This window comes from Protopterus annectens, chromosome 6.part0, assembly GCF_019279795.1.
Source record: "Protopterus annectens isolate FY-2018-M chromosome 6.part0, PAN1.0, whole genome shotgun sequence".
In the NCBI taxonomy this organism is placed as follows: domain Eukaryota; kingdom Metazoa; phylum Chordata; order Ceratodontiformes; family Protopteridae; genus Protopterus; species Protopterus annectens.
Window position 1 is genome coordinate 1542518569 of NC_056737.1, and position 22590 is coordinate 1542541158.

At 35.5% G+C, this 22590-nt stretch overlaps 1 protein-coding gene across 1 annotated transcript in view; it reads left to right on the forward strand.

Moving 5' to 3' along the window:
* Positions 1–18227, forward strand: part of LOC122803998 (cilia- and flagella-associated protein 221-like) — a 1154724-nt gene extending 1136497 nt beyond the window's left edge. The window contains exon 15 of the mRNA XM_044073679.1: positions 17633–18227. Within this exon, the coding sequence (XP_043929614.1) occupies positions 17633–17756 (124 nt within the window). The 3' untranslated portion in view covers positions 17757–18227. The remainder of the gene's footprint in view (positions 1–17632) is intronic.
* The last annotated feature ends 4363 nt before the right edge of the window (positions 18228–22590 follow it).

A 22590-nucleotide genomic window follows, 5' to 3' on the forward strand; every position in this document is an offset into this window, starting at 1 on the left:
GCCATTTTCAGGGAAAGACAGTCCAAGGCACACGGTCCACTATGGTGGTCAACCTGCATATCAACATTCTAGAACTGAGAGTGGTGCTGTGCAGGCATTCCAATCTGTTCTTCCTTCTGGGACAATCGCAATTCAATCAGACAACATGTCAGTAGTCTGATATATCAACAAGCAAGGAACCAAGTCCTACCCCCTATGTCGAGAGGCTATGAGAATTTGGCAGTGGGTGATAGCTTCCAACTGCTTTCTGATAGCAATGCATATCCCAGGAAACTCCATCGTGATTGCAGACAAGTTGAGCAGATGTATTTTCCTGCCTCACGAGTGGTCCTTCAATCCCAACATAGCGGCGAAGATTTTCAGCCATAAGAGCCAGCCTTGCTGTGACCTATTCACCTCCCCATCAAACAACAAATGTAGCAGCTATTTTGCCCTATTTCCCCCACAATGGGAGTCCCTGAGGGATGCTCTGATTCATGATTAACCCACGGAACTGCTATATGCCTATCCCCCCATTCCTCTGATTCCCCAGTTCATAAAGAAAGCTATTCAGTTCAAATGCAAAGAGATCCTCATAGCCCCTTTTTGGCCTTGACATGTTTGGTTCTCCTTCCTTCAGCTTCATCTATTATGTCGACCGTGGATTCTGGACCTTTTTCCAGACCTGATTTCTCACCTCCAAAGGTTGAGTCACCCGAACCTATCCAGTCTCAAGCTAACAGGTTGGTTTCTCCACTTCCGTTAATCGCCAGACAGGATAACCTTCCCTCACCTGTACGTGACATTATCCTGGCCTCACACAAACCATCCACCAGAAGACTATATGTAAACAAATGGAAGAGATTCTCTATTTGGTCTAAGAAAAGAAGGCTAGACCCGTACTCAGCTCCAGTTACAGCAGTTTTACAATATCTGTCAACATTTTTCGAGGATGGAGCTGCAGCTTCTACCATACGAGTACATCTAGCGGCTATTTCTAACTTTCATGATGGGTTTTATAATTCTCCCCTCATTTCTCTTTGGTTATACAAAACCTTTCTAAAAGGGATCTCACACATTAGGCCTCCAATCAGATAACCTATAGAGCCATAGAACCTCACATTAGCTCTTCAGTCTTTAACTCAACCTCCTTTTGAGACTGCAGCAAAGTGTGACCTCAAATTTTTATCTTGGAAGTCCCTTTTCCTGGTACCTATCACGTCGGCCAGATGAATTTCAGAGCTTCATGCATTATGCATTAAAAGGCCCTATTTAATCTTCCACAAGGACAGAGTATCACTCCGGACGAACCCCTCCTTTTTCCCCAAAGTTATTTCAGATTTTTCCATCAACCAAACCATTGACTTGCCAGTAATTTTCCCAGATTTTACTAATAAAGGCTGATACTGTCTACGCTGTTTGGATGTGCATAGACAATTGAGGTTTTATCTAGGCAGAACTAAACCAGTACGTAAAACTGACCAACTTTTCATTTCTTTCTCTGGACCTAGAATAGGAAATTCTGTCTCCAAGGTGACTTTATCTAAATGGCTTAGTGACTGCATACACTACAGCTTTTCACTTGCAAAAAAGCCTATACTACAGAATGTTAAAGCTCACTCTACCAGATCTATGGCAACTTCTGTAGCCTTCCATTCAAGAGCATCTATGGATGATATTTGTGCAGCAGCCACATGGGCTACTCCCCACACTTTTATTAATCATTACAAATTGGATGTGGTCTCCAAAGGGAGAGCTGCCTTTGGCTCAGTGGTGCTCAGGAACGTTCTTCCATAAGGGCTGCCCAAGGAACACAGGGTAGTTGGGGATTCTGTCCCATCAGTGATGAATGGAAAAAAGATTAACAACATCAGATAAAGAAGTTATGTCTTACCATAACATTCCATCTGTGTTGTTGATCTTCTTTCATTCATCACTTACCACCCTCCTTCCCCCTCCAAAGGCTCCTAGGGGATACTTTGGGTCTAAGTGGTGAGTCAGGGCATTTGTGCAGAAATGGCCTCTGCTTCACTAATACTTGGCAAACTCGATCTGAGGTAACAGGGAGAAGGGCACTATGGGTAAAAGCTTAGCTTGAGAGTTTTTGGCTGGCACGAGCTTGGTATTAGGCTGACTCGGTTCTGAGGAAGGAACTGTCAACCCATCAATGATGAATGAAAGAAGATCAACAACACATCTGGAACATTATGGTAAGACATAACATTTTTAAAAACAACAAGCAACCAGTAAATTATGTATAACCACAAAGAGATGAAAAGTCTGATTTTAAACCTCATTCCAGCTTTGCTGAATGAGTACCACATTGAGATACTTTCTAAAGGTCTTACTTTTGTACCATCTATAAGGACTAATTTATGGAACACATAAACAGAACATTAATTGTAGGCACACAAGTTAAACTTGCAATATGTTTTAAGTAAGGTAGTCATGACTGATTTAGTAATTGTAATGTTGTAAAAATATAGTTCACTTAACCTGATGTTTAAGCAGGATGTTTAAATTATTATTAGCTAACACATTGAAGTGCAGATACGTGACAAAGACATGCATCTGGAGCATTTCTCCCCGTGCCTCCACTGAAAATTGGCTTTGTTCCAAGTCAGACTTTCCTGGTAAACAAATGTTAAATAAATAAATAAATAAATAAATAATCTGGAGAAATGAGCCTTGAGCCAACTGCAGAATATGACTGAATTACACTTTGTAAAGATTGACAGTGGAAATGAGGTAATCATTATGAACACAGAAAAATATGTTGATAAAATACATGACCTGTTTGCTGCTCCTGAAGATAGTTATTAGAAAATGGTTCTTTTTCAAATATTTAGTACTTATAAGAAAATTTATGGCATCTTTTTAGATTTGTTATAGCAAAGTCATATAACTACATACATATATAATTTGTAGTATTCGCTTATCCTAGAATTGTCACTTTTTTGTCTAAACAGAGTCAGCAAAATTTTCTAAGAAAAAATGGCTATAGTACTGGACAACAAACTAAATCCATTAGCACAGACTGTAACTTCTTATGTATGGGACTTCTGGATTTTTTTTGAGTTATGCCTAGTTTTAGTTATGCTTAGTAACTACAGTATTACAAGTGAGGAATCATTCATATCCACTGTAGATGTTAATTGTTTATATAATCAACATCATGGGGCTTATACAGTATGTTTCACACTATCAAGCTTTGTAAAGTGATATACCTAGTAGTGAAATTAATGTTATTTGTATTTTATTAAACCCAGTACTGTCTAACATTATTTTCTGTTCAGGCATGATTATTTCCTACAGATTAAAGGATGGCTATCAAAGGGCCATTGTTTCTTCCGCCTTTAGTTTTGACTTATTGGGATATGGACATTCTGTCTAAATATACTCATGTCATTTTACAAATTATATATGGATTATTTATTTTTATTTGGAAATGTAATGGACAATGTTCAGAAATATGCTGAATACTCACACATATTTTATTATCACTACTGTTGATGAAAAGTCTACACAGTTAACTATTTTGACATTAACATTACTTTAGTTATCAACACAAGGAAAAGTTCTTCTCCTGTACTTTATAAATCTACATTTGTCAGTAAGTATTTGCAAGCTGGTAGTTGCCACCCCAGGAAGATTAAGTTAAAGGATTAAGTTAAAGGTAGTATGTAGTCACTTTATTAGAATCCTAAGGCTGATTTGCAACAATACAATTTTTGAACAAGAGATTTTTTTGATTGATTTGTTTGCCTTTAGGATGAAATACTTTTAATTGCCAATTAGATTAGCACACAGAAAGATGATTTGTTCCTTCTTCTTTTGTATGATGTATGTCCTTTTTTGAAAGAAGGAAAGATGAAGAAGATTTTGCAATTTTTACATTGACTTTCTTTACAGATAGTTATTGTATTAAGAATGTTATGCTGTGCATTAAGAATGTTATGCTGTGCATTATGCTTACATGGATACAAGCAAGTGTTTGGAAATGAGGACCTTGAAAGATTAGCGAGATTTTCAACAACATTTGTGAATAAAAAGGACCAAATGCAACAGGGAAATGGTAACCACAAGTGAAAAAGGTAGACGCAAGCAAAATCCAACAATTTATTCAAATGGTAAGTGCTTTCATCTGATAGACTCACCAAACTTCATCAGACAATTAAAACAATTTAAAGTGGCTAATATATACCAATGTAAAAAACAGCAGCCAGTCAAAACATTGATAAATCTATGATATATAATGATATAATGATTGAGTTTAAGGCCATGACTTTGGCACCAATTGTTTGTTTGCATAACACCCTCTTGTAAGATGCTGACATTGTTTGGGGATTCAATGACCACTCCCAGTTTGCAGTCGTCAGCAAACTTTGTCAGTAACAGACGTTTAATTTTTGCTTGTACTTCAGAAAAATTGATTCTGAACAGTAGAGGTCCCAGGACTGATCCCTGTGGAACACCACTGGTTACAGGTCTGCTGTTGGAGATGTACTCCCCTATTTCTACTGAGTGGGTTTTATAGGTGAGCCAGTTAGTGACTCACCTAATGATATAAGGGTTGATACCTAGATGGGTGAGTTTGTCAATTATTCCTTAGTGGGGGATAGTGTCAAAAGCCTTGGCCAAGTCCAGGTAGGTTGTGTACACAGTTTTCCCCTCTTCCAGGACTGGTGACTGTCTCGAAGAAGTCCGCCTTCAACAAATACACACTCTTTTAACATACATACACATTTTTCTGTATTTATTCAGGAAAGTTTTTTTAGAAGGTTATTTAAAAAAAGAAAAGTGTGTGTGTGTGTGTGTGTGTGTGTGTGTGTGTGTGTGTGTGTGTGTGTGTGTGTGTATTTTGTTTGTATATAATTAGAAGAACAGTGTTTTGATTCATTGTAATTTAGCTGTTAAATGATGAAATTGTTTCATCATATGATGATCATGTGACTTGTCTTCTGTTCAGTTGGTGTTGTGATGGAGTCTTTTGCATTGAAAGACAAACTTCCTAAACATTCTAATAAAGTGAAAGTAGTATGATGGCAGTGGAGCAAAACAGGTAGTCACAGTAGAAATAAGATCTCCAAATATCCAACAGTCAAATATTCAACAGCCGAATGTCCAGAGTAATCATAAGAATAAGACAAGAACCTTATTTTAAAACGTTTTAATTCAATGATAAGAGCTTTCACTGAGTAGCTTCATCAGATCAGTACACAATGCATATTCTCTCCTTCATTTAAATAGTGCATTCAAATGTTACAAGCACCAATCAGCTATACTATGTAATTAAGACAATTACTATAGTAAATGATATTTAAAGCTATATTAGGAACCAGGAACAACCAAATCACCGAAAGGAAGGAAAGGCACACAGTCGTGGTTGAGATAGCTGAAGACTGTATCATCCATAGTAAATCCGATGTATCGTAATAAATACGAATAAATCCAAGGTCAATGATACGCTCCAAAAATTGTAGTTTATTTAAAACAAACAATACACAACTTGCGTCGACCTAGGTTTCGTCCGTCTCCACGGACTTCTTCAGAACACAAGTTACAACTCAAATCATGCCGCTTAAATATACACACGCAATTGTTTGATTGATCAATTAATAAATCAATTCAACGACTGCTTGAAATTATATATATTTTACCATAATTTTCCTAATTAATGCACCCTTATCTATAATGTAGTATAATATATTAAGTGATGTGCATTGTGGTATGTTATGTGTGTCCTGCAAATACATATGTAATAATATAAGTGTATATGTGAAAAATGTATATAAAATATATGTTGATAAACAACCTATGGCATCATGAGCAAAATATATATTATAATAAATTAATTTCTCCACGTCAAACGTTAAAACCATAGGTTATTAGTGTATATTATACACGTAATATATAAATGAATAAATGAATATACGCATAAATACCAATAACTACTTAAAAAAATGTATCAAAAAATTAATTAATCAATTACTCATATAAAGCTAATGAATCATTTATAATAAATTATATGGGTATGACAATTAAATTAAATAAATACCCATACATATATACAAAAATTAAAAATAAATATATATGTGTATGCATAAACAAATATATATGTATAAAATAATACACCAACTAAAAAAATTCAATCTTTACTATGCAACACTATATATTATATAAATTGAAAATTATATAAATTGTATATGTGTTAAAATGATTAAATTTTTTTTAAAAAATGTATGTATAATGATGCAAAATATATATGCATTAAAACATTTTTTAACTATGTAAATTACACATAATCTAGTCAATATGTAAACATTACAGTGTAATACTACTTCCCTTTTATATTACATAACCTTAAAATGGGTTTTATACTAACATATTCATTTAACCCAGGATACTGATGAGCGTTTAATAAAATCTGCATCCTTAATTCTAATATGTCCAAATTGTATTTAGTAATCTTACCCTGTGGATCATTCATTAAATGCGACACACCAAAAAACTTGAATTGATGATTTGTATGTTGTACTATATGTCTAGTTAATGCATTAGTAAGCTTGATGTTTTTAATGTCTGACAGATGTTCCCTTATTCGATTTCTCAAATGTCTACTAGTTTTACCAACATAAAAAGCATTGCAATGTTGACAAACTGCAATATATATAACATTAATAGTGTAACAGTTGATGTGTTCGTGAATCCTAATGGTATGTTTGTTAACTGTTACAGTTGTACCAGTATTTATCATGTGTGTACAAGTGGAACACCTGCCACATTTAAAGTTTCCAAACTGTTTGTTGGATTGACTGGCTCCACAAAAACTTACACTTTCAAACATTTCCTTAAATGACATGTCCTTTTTATAAATATATGTGATGTTCCCCTTAAAAAAGGTTCCCAGGATGTTATCCAACCTTATTAAATTCCAATTTTTCTTAATAATAGTTTTGATAACATGGGATATGTCATTAAATGTAGTAATATAAAAAGGTATTGTGTTAGAATTATAACGTCCATTAGTATTAATGTTAATCCCACCCATAACCGTACTATGATTGCCATTCAATATGGCTTTGTAAACTCCATTCTGCCTTTTATTTTTCACCTCTTCGGAAATGTTTATACAGAATTCTTCTGGATAACCCCTGTTCACAAATAAAGATATGATAAATCGTATTTCATTTTCAAAGTCCACCTCATCACTGACCATTCTGGCAGCCCTCACCATCTGTCCTTTTACAACCACCTTTTTCTGATGGTCAGGGTGCCAGCTGTCAAAGTGTAAATAAGAATTAGAAAAGGTGGACTTTCTATAAATATTAGACTTTACCACATTTTTAACTTTATCATGTGTTAACTTTATATCCAAATAAGTAATACTTTCCTTGCTTGTTTCATGTGTAAATTTAAGAAACCATACATTGTTGTTCATATATTCCAAAAAAGCATTTAAATCTGATTGTTCCCCATTCCAAATGATGAATAAATCATCCAAAAAACGAACATAAAATTTAATGTGTATATAAAATTGAGTATTAAACAAATAATTTAATTCCCAATAAGTCATTATGAAGTTAGCAAACATGGGGGCACATGCTGCCCCCATGGCCGCTCCACTCACTTGTCGATAGTAAGCACCTTCGAAATACAAAAAATAATTTTTCAGTACAGTTTCCATTAATTTTGTTAAAACATTAATTTTGTTTTGGTCATATAGATTAGTGTAAAACAACTGCTCTTCCAGCCACTCAAGACCCTTATCATGGGGTATGACCGTAAAGAGATTACAAACATCCATTGTAACAAATGTATCCCCCCGAGTTAAATTCAATTGTGCTGATTTTATCCAAAAAATCCCAAGAATCCTTAAGAATATATGGGAAGGTACCTATTCCCATTTTAAGATGGTAATCCAGGTATTGATTGATAAAATGAGTTTTACTGCGCTTACCATCTACTATGGGTCTGAATTGTAGGTTATCCAACCCTTTATGAATTTTTGGGATACCAAAAATTCCACTGATAACAGGATATTCATTTTGTAGAAAATGCCAATCAAATTCATCCAGTTCACCCTGATATAACAAATCATTAAGTAATATATCAATTTTTTTATGAGCTATATTTATTTCATTTCTGCTGACCTCTACGTAAGCGTCTCCCAATAACAGAGCATTCATGTATGAAATATAGTCATGGTTGTCCACAATGGCTACTCCACTACCCTTGTCGGGTTTCATTATTCTAATATTTTTAGTGGACATAATATTTTTAAGTATTGATTGCTCCTTGTCAGTCATATTCTTATAGGAATTAGTATTGTATTTATTGAAAAAATCCCTAATGTCATTCTCGGTGACTTTTTCAAATAGGGCCACTTTTTCATTCATTGGTGGATTGTATGTACTCGGTTTGGATAATTTCCCCTGTTCTGTATTGATGTTAATGTCACAAGGATTATTTTGAAATAGTATTTTTAAATTTAATTTGTGCGTAAAAAGTTTTAAATCCAAAATAGTATTTACCAAATTCCCTTTTCTACATAGTACAAAACTGAAACCCTTGGAAAATAAGTTAACACAATCACTATCAAAAACATTATGAGTGTAGTTATATAACATAAAATCCTTTGGATCATTTACTACAACTATAGGTTTATCAAATAAATAGCAATCATCATTTTTTTTCTGTAAAATTAATAACATTAAATACTTTAACCACGTTGGAATTGTCCAAAGAGCACTGATTCACTTCAGATGTCATAAGTGAATCTTGACCATTTACACTCACAACGGTATCATTAAACATTCCACAAAAATCCTGTCCTTGGCCGTCATAACTGTGTATGGTCAGATCACTTAATAAATCACAACTATCCATGTTCTCCATCCTTGTCATAGAATCATTATCTCTCATAGACATCCGGTGTGAATCAATAACAGATGTAGTTTCAATATCACCGGGTGCTTGAATCCTGCCTGTTATAACTGTACTATAATCATTACAATAAACGCCGAGTTCATTAGAACTGGCTAAGGGACTGTCTTTGAAACTTGACACATTACCAGATGTAACATTCGTGTCTATGTATATGAAGTTGTTACCTGATGATTTTGTAACCTTATTTTAAAATGTTTTAATTCAATGATAAGTGCTTTCGCTGAGTAGCTTCATCAGATCAGTACACAATGCATATTCTCTCCTTCATTTAAATAGTGCATTCAAATGTTACAAGCACCAATCAGCTATACTATGTAATTAAGACAATTACTATAGTAAATGATATTTAAAGCTATATTAACAAATTCATAAGTTAAATAAATATATCTCAGCATTTCATGAAGCTTTCAACAAATACATACATTTATAAAAAGTCAACAAGTGCATACATTTATAAAAAATATATATATATCATAAATATATTAAAAATACATATATTTATGTGCCCATAAATACAAACACATTTAAAATACATTATTTCATTTTCCTACGCTTCTTAAGTAAAGGCTTAATCGTAGCACGTTCATTTAATCCTTTGCCTTATTCTTATGATACATGCATGCTTTGTTTTTGCCTAGGTGAAGAGCACAACATCAGGTTGTGTCAAATGTGTCTTTCCTTTATACCAAAAGCTGTAAGAAATATGCTTACTTCCCTCAAGATCATTCTTGAGGGCAAACACATCAGAGATTTTGTGTGAGCAACCATGCTGTTGAATTTCCCATCCACAGAACCTTTCCCTCAGCCCCAAAATAAAAAGAATTGTGTAAAGAGGTTTCTGATGAATCCTGGACATCTACCTCTTTCCTGCATTCTGAGATTGGTAACTCCACTGAGTCATTTGCACCACTCTCGACCATCATTCAGTTTCTCCAGATCCCTCTTGTGTATCCCCTCAGGAGGCTACTAAAGGCCAGGAACATCATAAATCTCTTCAGTCTGTACATCAAGTAGAACTCAACCAGAAATGGATAACCACAATTTATCTTGTCTTAGGGTGAGGCTGGTACACACCAAGTACTGGTGAGGGAAGATATCAGTAACTTATGCATGGTAGTCTGGCTTATGGATTCCTCTCCAAAAATCATTACTTTCAACACTCCAAAAAAAGTACACACAAAAAAACAAAACACCTGTCTCCTCTTCCTATTCCCTATATTCAAAAGAGTTCATGAGATGATTCTTTTAATTTTGTGCAGGGCTTATTCAAATACATCCAGTTCTTTCAACCTTATTTTCCAACTTCTTTCTCTACCCCTGAAAAAAGAAGTTTCCTTTTTCTCTGAAGAGGAAGCTTTTTCTGTTTCTGATAATCAGAGCTTAGACTGCATCTTTCAGATATCTTCCCCAGCTGTTTGAGTCTGAATCTGAGAATATCCTTTTTCTCTCAGCAGATTCTGAAAATTAGGAAATATCCTTCTGAGACATAAACTCCAAAATAATGGGAATTAAATGTGATCACAGAGTCACCAAAAAGATTTTATGAACTCTATGAATTCCACAAAGTCTGTTGCCATCTCACTAGTCTTGGGTACTTTAGAGGACACCTTTACTACAGCCTCTTTTTTACCTGACTCTCAACCCTCTCCTCCTAAGAAACTAGATAGATAATACATTGCGAAAGGCCCAGAAAAGAATCCTATAGCAGACCCTGCTGTTATTTCCTTGGAATGAGACAGAAATTATAATTCCTTCTCTTTGGGCAATCCTGTCCCAAATGATAAGAATAGTTGTGTCTTTGACAAGTTGGACAAGAACATTCACCATCCACATTGGCTTCTAGGACAATAAATTGCCAAATGCACCAGTCTGAATACCTGTTATTTATATTTCCTAATATGTAATAGCATTTGGCTTCCTTTTCAAACTTAGAGGCAGCAGCTAATCTGTTGGAAATGGTAAATTCTGCTTCCCAATTCATTAAGCACTATTAAGCGTGCTTAAGATGCTGTTGGCGCTGTTTCCAAAGCTGCTATTATTGTAGCTGTTATGCATAGCAATACCTGGGTGAGACTATGAAACTTCCCAGAATATGTGATGGGCATCTTTTAAATGCATTCCTTGATAAAGATTCACTGTTTGGAAATACCTCAGCTAAGGTCCTCAGTAGCTGTAAGAGAGAGACAAATTGATGTGGAGTGTAAACCATTATTTTTGTCTACCATTCCAAAGTACCCAATAAATTATCCTTCCAATCCCATGCTTTTCTTTAAAAACCTATTTAATTCTTGCCAGCAAAAGTACTTCAAAAAGCAGTATAATAATAAAATGGCAAGGTGACAACAATGAAAGGAGATAGATTTCAAGGATATTCCTTTAGAAAGTAAAAAACAATGACCATTTTTGCCTCTCAACTCTTGTCCCCACCCCATCCTTCCCAATACTGCAGGCAATCTACCCCACTGGCCTCCTTCTGGATATCAATAAGCACAGATTCTTAGGACCTAAAAATCATACAAAATAGTTACAGACTTCATTTGGCATCCCCTCCCATTCAAGCTGAGATCCCTCACCCTCCAAGATACTAAATTTGTCCTTTTCCTCAAATTATATCAGATCTATACTTTTAAGGAATCAATGGCCAGTTCCCACTTATCCACAAGGGAAAGACTTCTACTCAAGACTGTTTCTGGCCCCCCAGAAAACAAGATATATGGACCCCCATTTTAAACAATTCAAAGCAGAGCACCTTTCTTTTGGTTCAAAAATTCAAAATGCTGGTTTTACAAATATTTTTTCCTCTTCTGTCATCCTGAGGTTTTCTAGTTGCACAGGCTCTCAAAGTTGCTTACCTGCACGTACCAGTTCATAAAGAATACATATGTTTTAATATGTCTGTCAGGAAGGGCAAATGTTTTGGTAAGCAAATTCATTATGTATTTATTCAGGAAGGGGTTTTAGTATGTTATTTAAAAACAGAATGATCTGTGTTTGTGTGTGTGTGTGTGTGTGTGTGTGTGTGTGTGTGTGTGTGTGTGTGTGTGTGTGTGTGTGTGTTTGTTTTGTTAATTGTATATAATTAGATGAACAGTGTTTTGGTTCATAGTATTTTAATTGTTAATGATGAAAGTGTTTTATCATATGATGATCATGTGACTTGTCTTCTGTTCACTTGGTGTTCTTATGAAGTATTTCACATTGAAAAACAAACTTGATGAACTTTGCCTTGAGACTGCGCTTCCAATTTACATTTTTATCCTTTGGTTTCTCTACCACTGCAGGAGTATTCTCCAAGTCCTTTGCTCCAGTCATAGCATTGTTGCAGAATAAAAGGCATTCACATATATCCCTACTTGGACAGTTGCCTCATTTCAACATTCTTCACCCAAGACACCCTAGCATCTATTAGTATACTGTGAATGTGTTCACAATCTGGGCTTCAATCTAAGTCTGAAAAAAAGTTATCCTTGATCCCCACTCTCAGGATAGTCACCCTAGGTTGGCTTTTAGACATGAGTCTGATAACAGCTGCCCTACCCCCAGAAAATGTTCTTTATTTCTTTCTTTCACTACTTTCTAAATCTATCACATCAAAATGTGTACAGAAAGAAAATTTCTTAGGAACCCTAGGTCATCCATTCTCCTGATTTCATTTGCCACAATTCCTATATGGAAAAATCAATGGTTACGGAAATACATCTAGGTTTAATATCTGCATCCCTTATCATTTTTATTCTGTTTCTCATTTAATAAAGGAAGAACTCCATTGGTAGGCCAATCAGCTCCTTGTTAACACAGGTCAACCCCTTTCTCCTCGTACTCCCTCTCAGTAATTCACCACAGATGCCTCAGACTTCACATGGGGAATAGAATCTCAAGGAGTTAGTGGCTATGGCATTTAGGAGCTAGAATTTAGATGAAAACACATACATCTCATGGAAGTGGTAGTCCTGATAAAAAAACAGTGCTAGTAATAACAGACATGACTCAGTGATGTAGTATATAAATAAATGATAGAGGGTACAAGAGCCAATCCCCATTTGCAGATTAGCCATGACTGCCTGGGAAATGGCAGCTCAGTACAGTTAAGTGTATAGGAAGCATGCATTCTATCAAAAAAGAAGACGGTGGCAAACTCTCTGAACGGATCCAGGATAGTCCCTCATGAGTGGATGCTGCACCCAGAAGTCTCTCAGGACATTGTCCAACTATGGAGAACTACCCAAGTAGATCTGTCTGCCTCCTGGAAGAGTATGTCCCTTTATTTTCCCATTTATCTCTTTAACATTTATAGTTGTTCTAAAGATCAAGAAGGACTTACTGAAGATACTTCTGAAGACTTCCTTTTGGCCTAGATAACACTGCATCTCCTTCTTGTGCTTCTGGCCGGAGCTAATTGCTGAAGAACTCCCTCAGAGAGTGGACTTGCTCACATAGAACAAGGGATCCCTCATCTGTAATATAAAGGCCTGTCACAAATGTCATACAGCAGTATGTGTGACACAAGGAGCAAGATTAAATTCCATATTACCAGTCCCCAGTGTGCAGGATATTTGTACAGTCTATGAGCTGCAAACAGTGTAAACACAAGGATCAGTGAAGCTGGGCAGAACAACCCCCTCAGCATTTAATAGCCAGCCTGGAAGAGCGTACCAGCAGAAGACAGTCCTGGTTTACCAAACAGTGCCCTGCATGGTATCAGGAAGATCATGCCATGAATATTGTGGATTACAGCATCTAAATCACAGTAGAATTACCTGTGAGAAACATCACTGTCACTAGGTGGCCACAGAACGTAGCCACTGTGGCTACAAATGTTGGCTAAAAATACAGCACACAGCTACAAACCCTAAAGTCTAATACTTGCTATTGCTCAGAAGATGCATGTTAACACAAAACAGAAACCATTTTAAATACTAGTTTAATATGCTTAAAAAGTTATTAAGAAAAATAGACTGATATGTTTACAGGTGTTTACTGTCACAGTCTGATATTTCACATTATACGTTGTTTCAATTGCAGTGGTGCTTTTAACTTTTGCACTGTATGAAGAACAAATAGCTAGTTTACTTCTTTACTGTTGTTAGTGGAGAAATAAGTCTTGGTAACAACTTGCTAGTCTACAACTATGTTGTGAGAAATTAGAAAAACAAGAATGTGGCATATATATCTCATAAAGCTGCATGAAGAAGTCATAAAAGTTGATGTTTAATCCTCTTACAGTCTTTTCAGTAACATAACCACTCCCTCATACTTTTTTTTGTTTTATTTGTTGAGATTTTTCAGAAATATTATATACCTGTAGTTCCTAATTTACTTCCAGCTGAATGGCGATTTGCTTTTGTGTGTGTGCATGTTGAGGTGACTGTACTGCTGTATAGAATAAGTACCAAGAGTAGAAATGGCCATGAGAAATTACACTACATTTAGCACTTATTGAGACTTTACAAATGGACCACAACTTTTTCTGAATTGATACTTACACTAAAGAACTTATGTATTTTAACTGTGATCTGCCATTTTGCTTCAGTCCTATGTATATATATATATATATATATATATATATATATATATATATATATATATATATATATTGTAAATAGTTTTTACCTTGTTTGTTATTAATTTGTCTTAGAATGAGAATACTGTTTGTCATTTGTTGTATTTTACTTTCCATGGAAAACTTAAAAAGTTTTGGGAAAAAAAAAGAAATTACAGTACAATTTTTATTTTATTAACTGGGAAAGTCGAACTAGGATCCACAGATCCTATTTTCAGTGGAGGCCTGGGTAGAAATGCTCCAGAAACATGTTTTTAGACTGTGGGAGGAAACTGGAGTACTTAGAGGAAACCCACACGAACATGCAAACTCCACACAGAAAGCACCCCAGCTGAGAATTGAACCAGAGAACCTCTTGCTGTGAGGTGACAGCATTAACCACTGCACCACTGCACCACCCACCAGTGGTTTTATATCATAGAAGCATAGATAATCATTGGAATAGCCTGGTTTATATCAAGTCAGACAATGTCTTGCATTTTCCTGAGAGTCATCTTCTGTATATACTTTCAGTTGCTGGGTGGCAGCTTAAAGTGATTGCAGTGTACTTGTATGCTGCAGTGCTGAGAAACTAAAATGGAATTCATTTCTGTAGTTTGGATCCAGAGCTTTGGAAATCTAAAACTATGTCATGTCAATTACCAGGTCTGTTATCCACGTTACTGATTATATGGGAGGCAAACATGGACTTAAGTATATGTTAATGTGGTGGAACATATTCTGTTATGGTGGAAAACACAAAATTGTTTTTTTTTTGTTTTGTTTTTCACACAAAGCTAAATAATTGCTGGAGTTTGTTCCATGTGTTGTTGGTATGCTGCTTGCCATCTTTCATGTTCAGTTTGAATGCATACTGGAAGGTCATATGCTAATGTTCTCATTCTGTAAAACTGGCATGACAGTAATCATTCATGTTTTAGAATATGTCTAGTTTCAGTTTATGGAATGTTTTTGAATAATGTTGCTTAAATGACAAAATTAGTATCAAACCAATCTTGATAAATAGGGACTTACAGAATTAATTATGCAAAGTATTATTAGAATTTGACACATATTGAACTCCAGTATATGAATCTGGAGGTACTCTGTGTGAGACAAGATTTAATATTTAGGTCCTATTTAATATGGCTCGCTATGTACTACAGCCCCAGTATTGTTTATAAATTTATAACTAAGTCAGATGTGTATTCAGTAGGTCATTTGTGTGTTTGTTATGCATTTGTGTTAATATATGCAGGAATGTCTATGAATATTTGTTCATTTTTATATGTATATTTGTTATTTTTGTATGTTATATGAATATGAATTCATTTTGAGGGGATTGTGTTTCTTAATATTTTTATGTGGTTTGCAGGAATGTTTATGTAGGGCAGTGCTTATATTTGATTTGCCTTTTATGTGGTGGTTTTTATTCACTACTATGTGACTTTAAATCTGTTCAAAGGACAAGGATGTTTTGCATAATTAATTGAAGTACTGAGTATAAATTTTATAGAACAGCATTCTTGTATTGTCTGATGAAGTGGCTTGGGCCACGAAAGCGCTCACCTGGTACTTGACTGATATTTTAATAAACCTTTTTATGTGTTGTATAGCTGTGGTCTGGAGCCTCCTCTACTTGCTTTTTAATTTGGATTTATTGCTGAAAGAACTGTTTACTAGCATCATTTGCTTTTTGATTGTTGGATTATTTGGTGTTAGTAGACTCTTAGTCGAACTGGTTTGAGATTGACCTTCTTCCTAATCTAGCATCCAATACTGTCATTACTAAGATGAAGTGTCATTTTGCAGTCCATGGTAGTCCACACAAAATTATTTCTGACAATGGGACACAATTTACAAGCCAACAGTTCAAAAGATTTACTGAAGAGTGGGACTTTACTCATGTCACGAGTAGCCCAGAGTATCCGCAGTCAAATGGTCTGGCAGAAAGTGCAGTTCAAAGTGCAAAGCAATTAGTAGAAAAGTCGGAATGAGACAGTAGTGATGTTTTGCTGAATCTCTTGAACCTCAGAAATATTCCTTATGATAAACATCTTGGTATACCTGCCCAGAGACTTCTGTCAAGACAAACCAGAACCACGTTACCAATCAGTAATCAATTGTTAGTTCCATGTGTAAAAAAGAACAGGTCAGTGAATACCAATCTGTTGAAGAAGCATTTAACCCAGGCATCCTGTTACGATAAGACTAGCAAACTGCTCAATCCATTACGAGAGGGAGAAGTAGTAAGGAAGCAAACATCCAAAGGTTATGATTGGATTGGTGTCATGAAGAATATTTGCCCAGAGATCATACATTGCGGAATCACATAAAGTAGACTTTAGGCGGAAACAGAAACATTTGATACCGGTGTCCAAGCCTATACCACAGCATGTAGCCTGTGAGAAAGACTGTTTATCTCAGAGTGATCCAGTGCACCAGTTCTAGAAGACGTTCCAGAGAATATTCCCATTCCTGTGATAAATCCCAAAGTTCCTGATACAAGTTGTTCACCAATGACTGTCCATGTTGCGAAATCCAGTCCTGATTGTTACCAGATCTGGTCACATCTCCAGACCATGTCATAGATACACGGCAACTTGAACATGAACATTGTGTTTGTTTCTAAATGACTGTATTAATCCATGTGTAACTTCCGTCATTTTCATTAAGGGAAATCTTTTTAAGAGGGAGGATGTAGATCAATGTGTCTGTGTATCTCTTTAAGAAGCTATTCAAGGGCTTGCACAAGTGAATAAAAACTGAACACATGCAAGTCTGACTCCCATTTTGTAGTAAGTTGTTGAGATGTAAGCATGAATGTATGTAAGGTCTGTCTGTTAATCAATTTGTTTATATTTTATGATGCTGCTATCCTTCCTTATGTGTTTCTATGTAATAAAGCATCTAAATGAACTATTCCGCCTGCTTGTCATCTGTATGAGAGGGATGAGAGACAGTGCTAATGTGATTCAAGATGTTAAAGCATTTAGATGAAAACTTTTTTAACACACTGTAAAAAAGACAATACTGCAATAGTTTGATATGCTTAAAATTAGCTATAAATGCACATTTCATAAAAGTCTTTCATACTCTCAAATATGATATATTGCTGCAGCTCCATGAGGTCTACGAATGCTGACCATATTTTTCTTGTTTCAGAGATAAGAAAGACCGATGTGTGGAACAGAATTTGCAGTCCCAGAATACACTTGGAGCAAAAGCTCAGGCATGGCTAAATGAAATCAGATCAGTTTCACACAATAAAAACTTGATTCCTGAATAAATCATCATATAATATATTTTATATCTTTTCAAAGTGGCATATGATGTTTTGATGTTTTGCAGCTTTTTTCTTGTATGTACAACAGAATCATTCTTCATTTAATATAATACCAAAAGATGGAAAATGCATGTAGAATAAATGGAATGAAGTGCTCTTTTGAAATAGAATTTTTACTATTAAATGCACAAGCAACTTGCTTTCATAAACCATGTATTTTAATACTTTTGTAAATTATTTTAAAAAATATATTTTAATGGTACTCTGAACTTTCTCATCAGCATACGGAATACATTCTGTTCCCTCATATACAGCTAGTAATGTCTTGTTCCTTTGCCATTAGAAATGTTAATGTTCTGAAGTATGTGAACTTCATGATAATGCAAGTAGCAGCGCTGCTGCTGGCTGTGATTTGTACTGCATACATTGTGTGTTTTTCTGCAGCTACATTAAAATGAAGCTAGCTAAAACATATAATTTTGCCCATTTATATAAAGCAAAGGATAATAGTTTATTTCAGAACACATTTCCTAACCAATTTCAGTTTTAAAATTACATTTGCAAAGAGGGTCCTGTTGGTATGGTAAGTTCTGTTTATAATATGCTTCAGTTGCAGATAATGACTTTGTTATATGATTTCTGTTAATACACTGTAACCACAAGGGCAAGAACCAAGAATACAAGGGAAGTAGAAGTAAGCAGCCAAACTCCACAGGTACGAAAAGTAAAATTTATTGAGCGCTTTCATCTCCAAATACAAGACTTCTTCAGAATAAATTAACAAAGCACAAACGTCCCTATAGATATATGTATATATATATATATATATATATATATATATATATATATATATATATATATATATATATATATACACACACACACAACCTCCTGCACAAGAATTAATTGAACACTAATCACGTCCCCACCCTTAATTGATACAAGTCACATAAAACAAAAATCCTGACTGAATCTCATGAAAGCACTTTATAAAAACTAAAATATATTCATACTAATAACATTTAAACCTAAAGAATAGTAATTTACCCCATTGTATTCATGAAATAAAGCCCTTATATTGACATACATTGAAACTGTTAAAGGCAAAAAGCAGATTTTAATTTCAGTAAGGGGCAAAGTGTAATTCTATCAGTGAGTCCAGGATAGATGAAAGCATTCAATCTAACTTGCCATTTAATTTCTAAAAACTCAAGATAATCATCAGATGGACCCCCCTCTTGACCTAAGGTCTATTTTATTAACCACACAAAATGTAAAAGTGTGGTTAGGATGGTCTCTAATATGCCTGAACAAGGCATTGTTTTCATTTTGTTAAGAATGTCATAATTGTGCTGATACACTCTCTGCTTAATGGCCCTCTTGGTCTTACTCACATAGAACCCTTCGCAGAGCTGGCACATAGTGACATAAACTACCCCTTTAGAATAACAAATATATTTTCTCCTTGGTTTTATCACATGAAAATGAGGAATTCTGATCTGTTTTGCTTCCAACTTATACTGAGGGCACCTACCACATTTAAAACAACCACCTTCCATAAAAGGTGAATGAACTCTTTCCAACATGCTGACTAGGCAAAATTTTTGGCTAGGCTTATATGGGCATCCAGGCCAATAGCCTAGTATCATCCTATGAACCTGTGAACCTATATGCTTTCAATTATCTTTGTGGTAGCATGCCTTTACACTGCAAACTATGCAGCCTGTTATAATTTGTTATGCATTTTCACATTTTAAGCTGAAATAATATTTAATCTGTAATACTTTTTATTGCTTTGTATTATAAGTAATGCAGACTCTGTACTTTTATAAAAAATTGTTTTTTCTAAAACTAAACAACATAATTCATGTTAAGGAGGCACTGATGTATGGACAAAATAGCAGGCACTCCCCACTCTAGGTGTTAAACTGCTGTCTTTGATTGTGAACATTTCTCACAATGGACTTCACTTGTACTAGCCAGCAGGAGAAAATGGAGAGGATACTGACTAACGTCACTGGATTAACACCATATTCACTTGTGGTCTGTTAACTGTTTGAGTGTTTGTCAAATGTATCTTACCAATCTTCTATAAAGCATATAAACCTACAGCTGTACCAGGGAACATGCCAACCTAGCTAGTTGTTTCCAGTATGTAATAGGCTATGATGAATGACACAGCAGTAATAAGAATGTAATTGTTAGAACATGATGGAAAAAAAAGGAAATTTGCAGCATTTCTTTTAAATGTTGACTGATACTACAGAGCCAATTTAGAAACAGATTCAAGAAGCAAACTGTTATATTAGATAAATGATAAAATCATAATAAATCATAGAATGTGTATGGACCATGCCAGTAGAGCTTGAGAATGACAGTAAATGAAATAACCTGCAGTACTCACTTTTTGCTGCTGGAGTGGAGGGAATAATGCAGTTTATTTTCTTCAGTTGAAGGTACCATACCTCTCAACTGTCTAGATTTTCAAAAAATATCCAGATTTTTGCCTCATATTTTTGGCTGTTCCTCATAAAATTTTTAGTTTTCTGGCAAATCACCTGGATGATCTGAGGATTGAAGTCACCAAATCAATCCTCAACACGTTTTTTCCCATTTTGCATATATGGTCAGGGTATCACTTCCACAATGGCAATCATCTCAAGCCATGGTTAACACTGCTGGATAGCTAGCACTGTCATGGTAGTTCATTCGTACCACTCACTCATGAACACACTCTCATCTATGGTGAATTTAGTGTGTCCAATCCACCTACAACATGTGTTTGGAATGTGGGAGGAAACCAGAGCACCCAGAGAGGACCCACGTGACCACAGGGAGGACAGCAGACTCCACACAGAAGGCACCCCAGCCGAGAATTGAACCAGAAAACTTCTTGCTGCTTGGTGACAATGCTAACCACTGCACCAACTGAGCTTCAGAATTCAAATCCCTCAGAAAATGTGTGTTAACACAAACCCTGTTACTTTAGCAACTTTCTAAGTTTATAAGAGCAATATTTAAAATCTAAAAAAACCCCCATTTTGTCAGGCTTTGTCCAGATTTCTTGCACTAATGCACTAAGAGGCTGAGAGGTATGGAAGGTACATACAGTATCTTCCCAAAACGTTTTTCTTCATTTATTAACCAGGTCAGCCTACTAGGCACAAACACTGCATAACACAAGGGCTTGAGCTTCTACCAGGGGAAATCAAACAACCCTGCAAATTACAACATTGATAACACCTCCTAAGAGTGGACCCAGTAGTGAGAGATCTGGGTACTCAAATAGATACTAATCTGAACTTTGACCACCATGTTTTCATGGTGATGAGTAAATCCTTCTCTGTGGCTTAGCTTATAAGTAAGGCATGGCATCCAAATCTAAGGATTTCATAGTACTACTGTACTCTGCCTTCATCAGACCAATAACTGACGGCAATGCACCCTTTGACATGTACCTTGCTAGGCACCTGCAACAGTTGCAGCATCCTCAGAGGTTTCTCACTAAAAAACTACAGGGTATAACCAATATGTCACACCAATTAAAAGCCCAATCACTCTATTTAGTTTCCTACTGATTACTGAAAGGGGTGATCTGTGCCTGATCTGCAAGGCAGTCTCTGAACCAGCCCTGATGGAAATGTTGCATATTCACAAAACTAACTGCATGAGGGTTACCCACTCCAAAGTTATAAACCTGATCTCTGACATGACTAGATTTTGCATGAGAGAAAGATATGTATCCCAGAGACTGCCCATTGTCTGGAATAGGTTTCCTATTCATGTGAAGCACAGCCCTTCCCTGGCAATCTTCAAGCACAATCTGAACCAATGGATGAGAAATGACAAATTCACTTCTGAGGTGGCGATCATGGACTTCATGGACAGAGGCAGTCTGTAAATATAGTCAAAACCCCGCTTGCTGACCCTTGTTATCTTTCCCCAAGGGATAGAAAATTGGGTAAAATCTGGGTAAAACTGGGTAGGCTTATAAGGCTCTTGAGCCGTTAGCCTAGAAATCTCCTATGAACCTTTTCAGATGCCCAAAGTTGGTAATTTTTTATGGAAACTAGAGGTTTTGCAAAACAAACCATACCTACAACACTGAAAAGAACTTGACTTCACTTTTTGCTAGAATAAAAGCTTATTCTCGTAACAATTGTGTATGCTGTTTCATAAAATATTTATGAGTTTCCAATACAAAATAATTTTTTATGCAAATGTTAAAGAAAACTAAAGAAATATTTTTTCTTAAAATCTCAGGACATTTGCCATTTGTTTTTTTTTTTGTTTTTTTTTGCAGGACACAACTGCAGAATAGGGGCTATTCTGTGCAAATAATGACAGGTGGTAACCCTAATAAAGGCCCTATCTGTTTATGTGACTTGCTCTGAATGACATGGTTTGTATGTGGAAATCAGGGAAATCACAAGACTGAAACACAAGAGTGAAGGATAAAGCTCAGTAGCAGCTTTTATTCTTAACCCTTTGATATAAACTGTCAGGTGATTTTTAACCATTATTCAGAGAAATGGCTAACAGGATAGTTAGAAGAAGTACCAGGCCTGTCATAACATCTTACAGCCTACTTGGACATACAGTTATACAAAGTAGAAACATTTCTCAGATGTGACACAAATGCAGGTGTGAAGATCACAAGCCATTTGGCTCACATTACACCAGACTACTGTAAAACATTTTTCTTAATAAGGTACACTTTTAACCCTGTACTGTGGAAGGCTTAACAAGTGGTCCAACAGTATTATTACATTTTCTCTCTATGTGGTCCCCTAACCATTCATTGTCCATCCTTGTGCAACTTAGGATAAATCTCTAA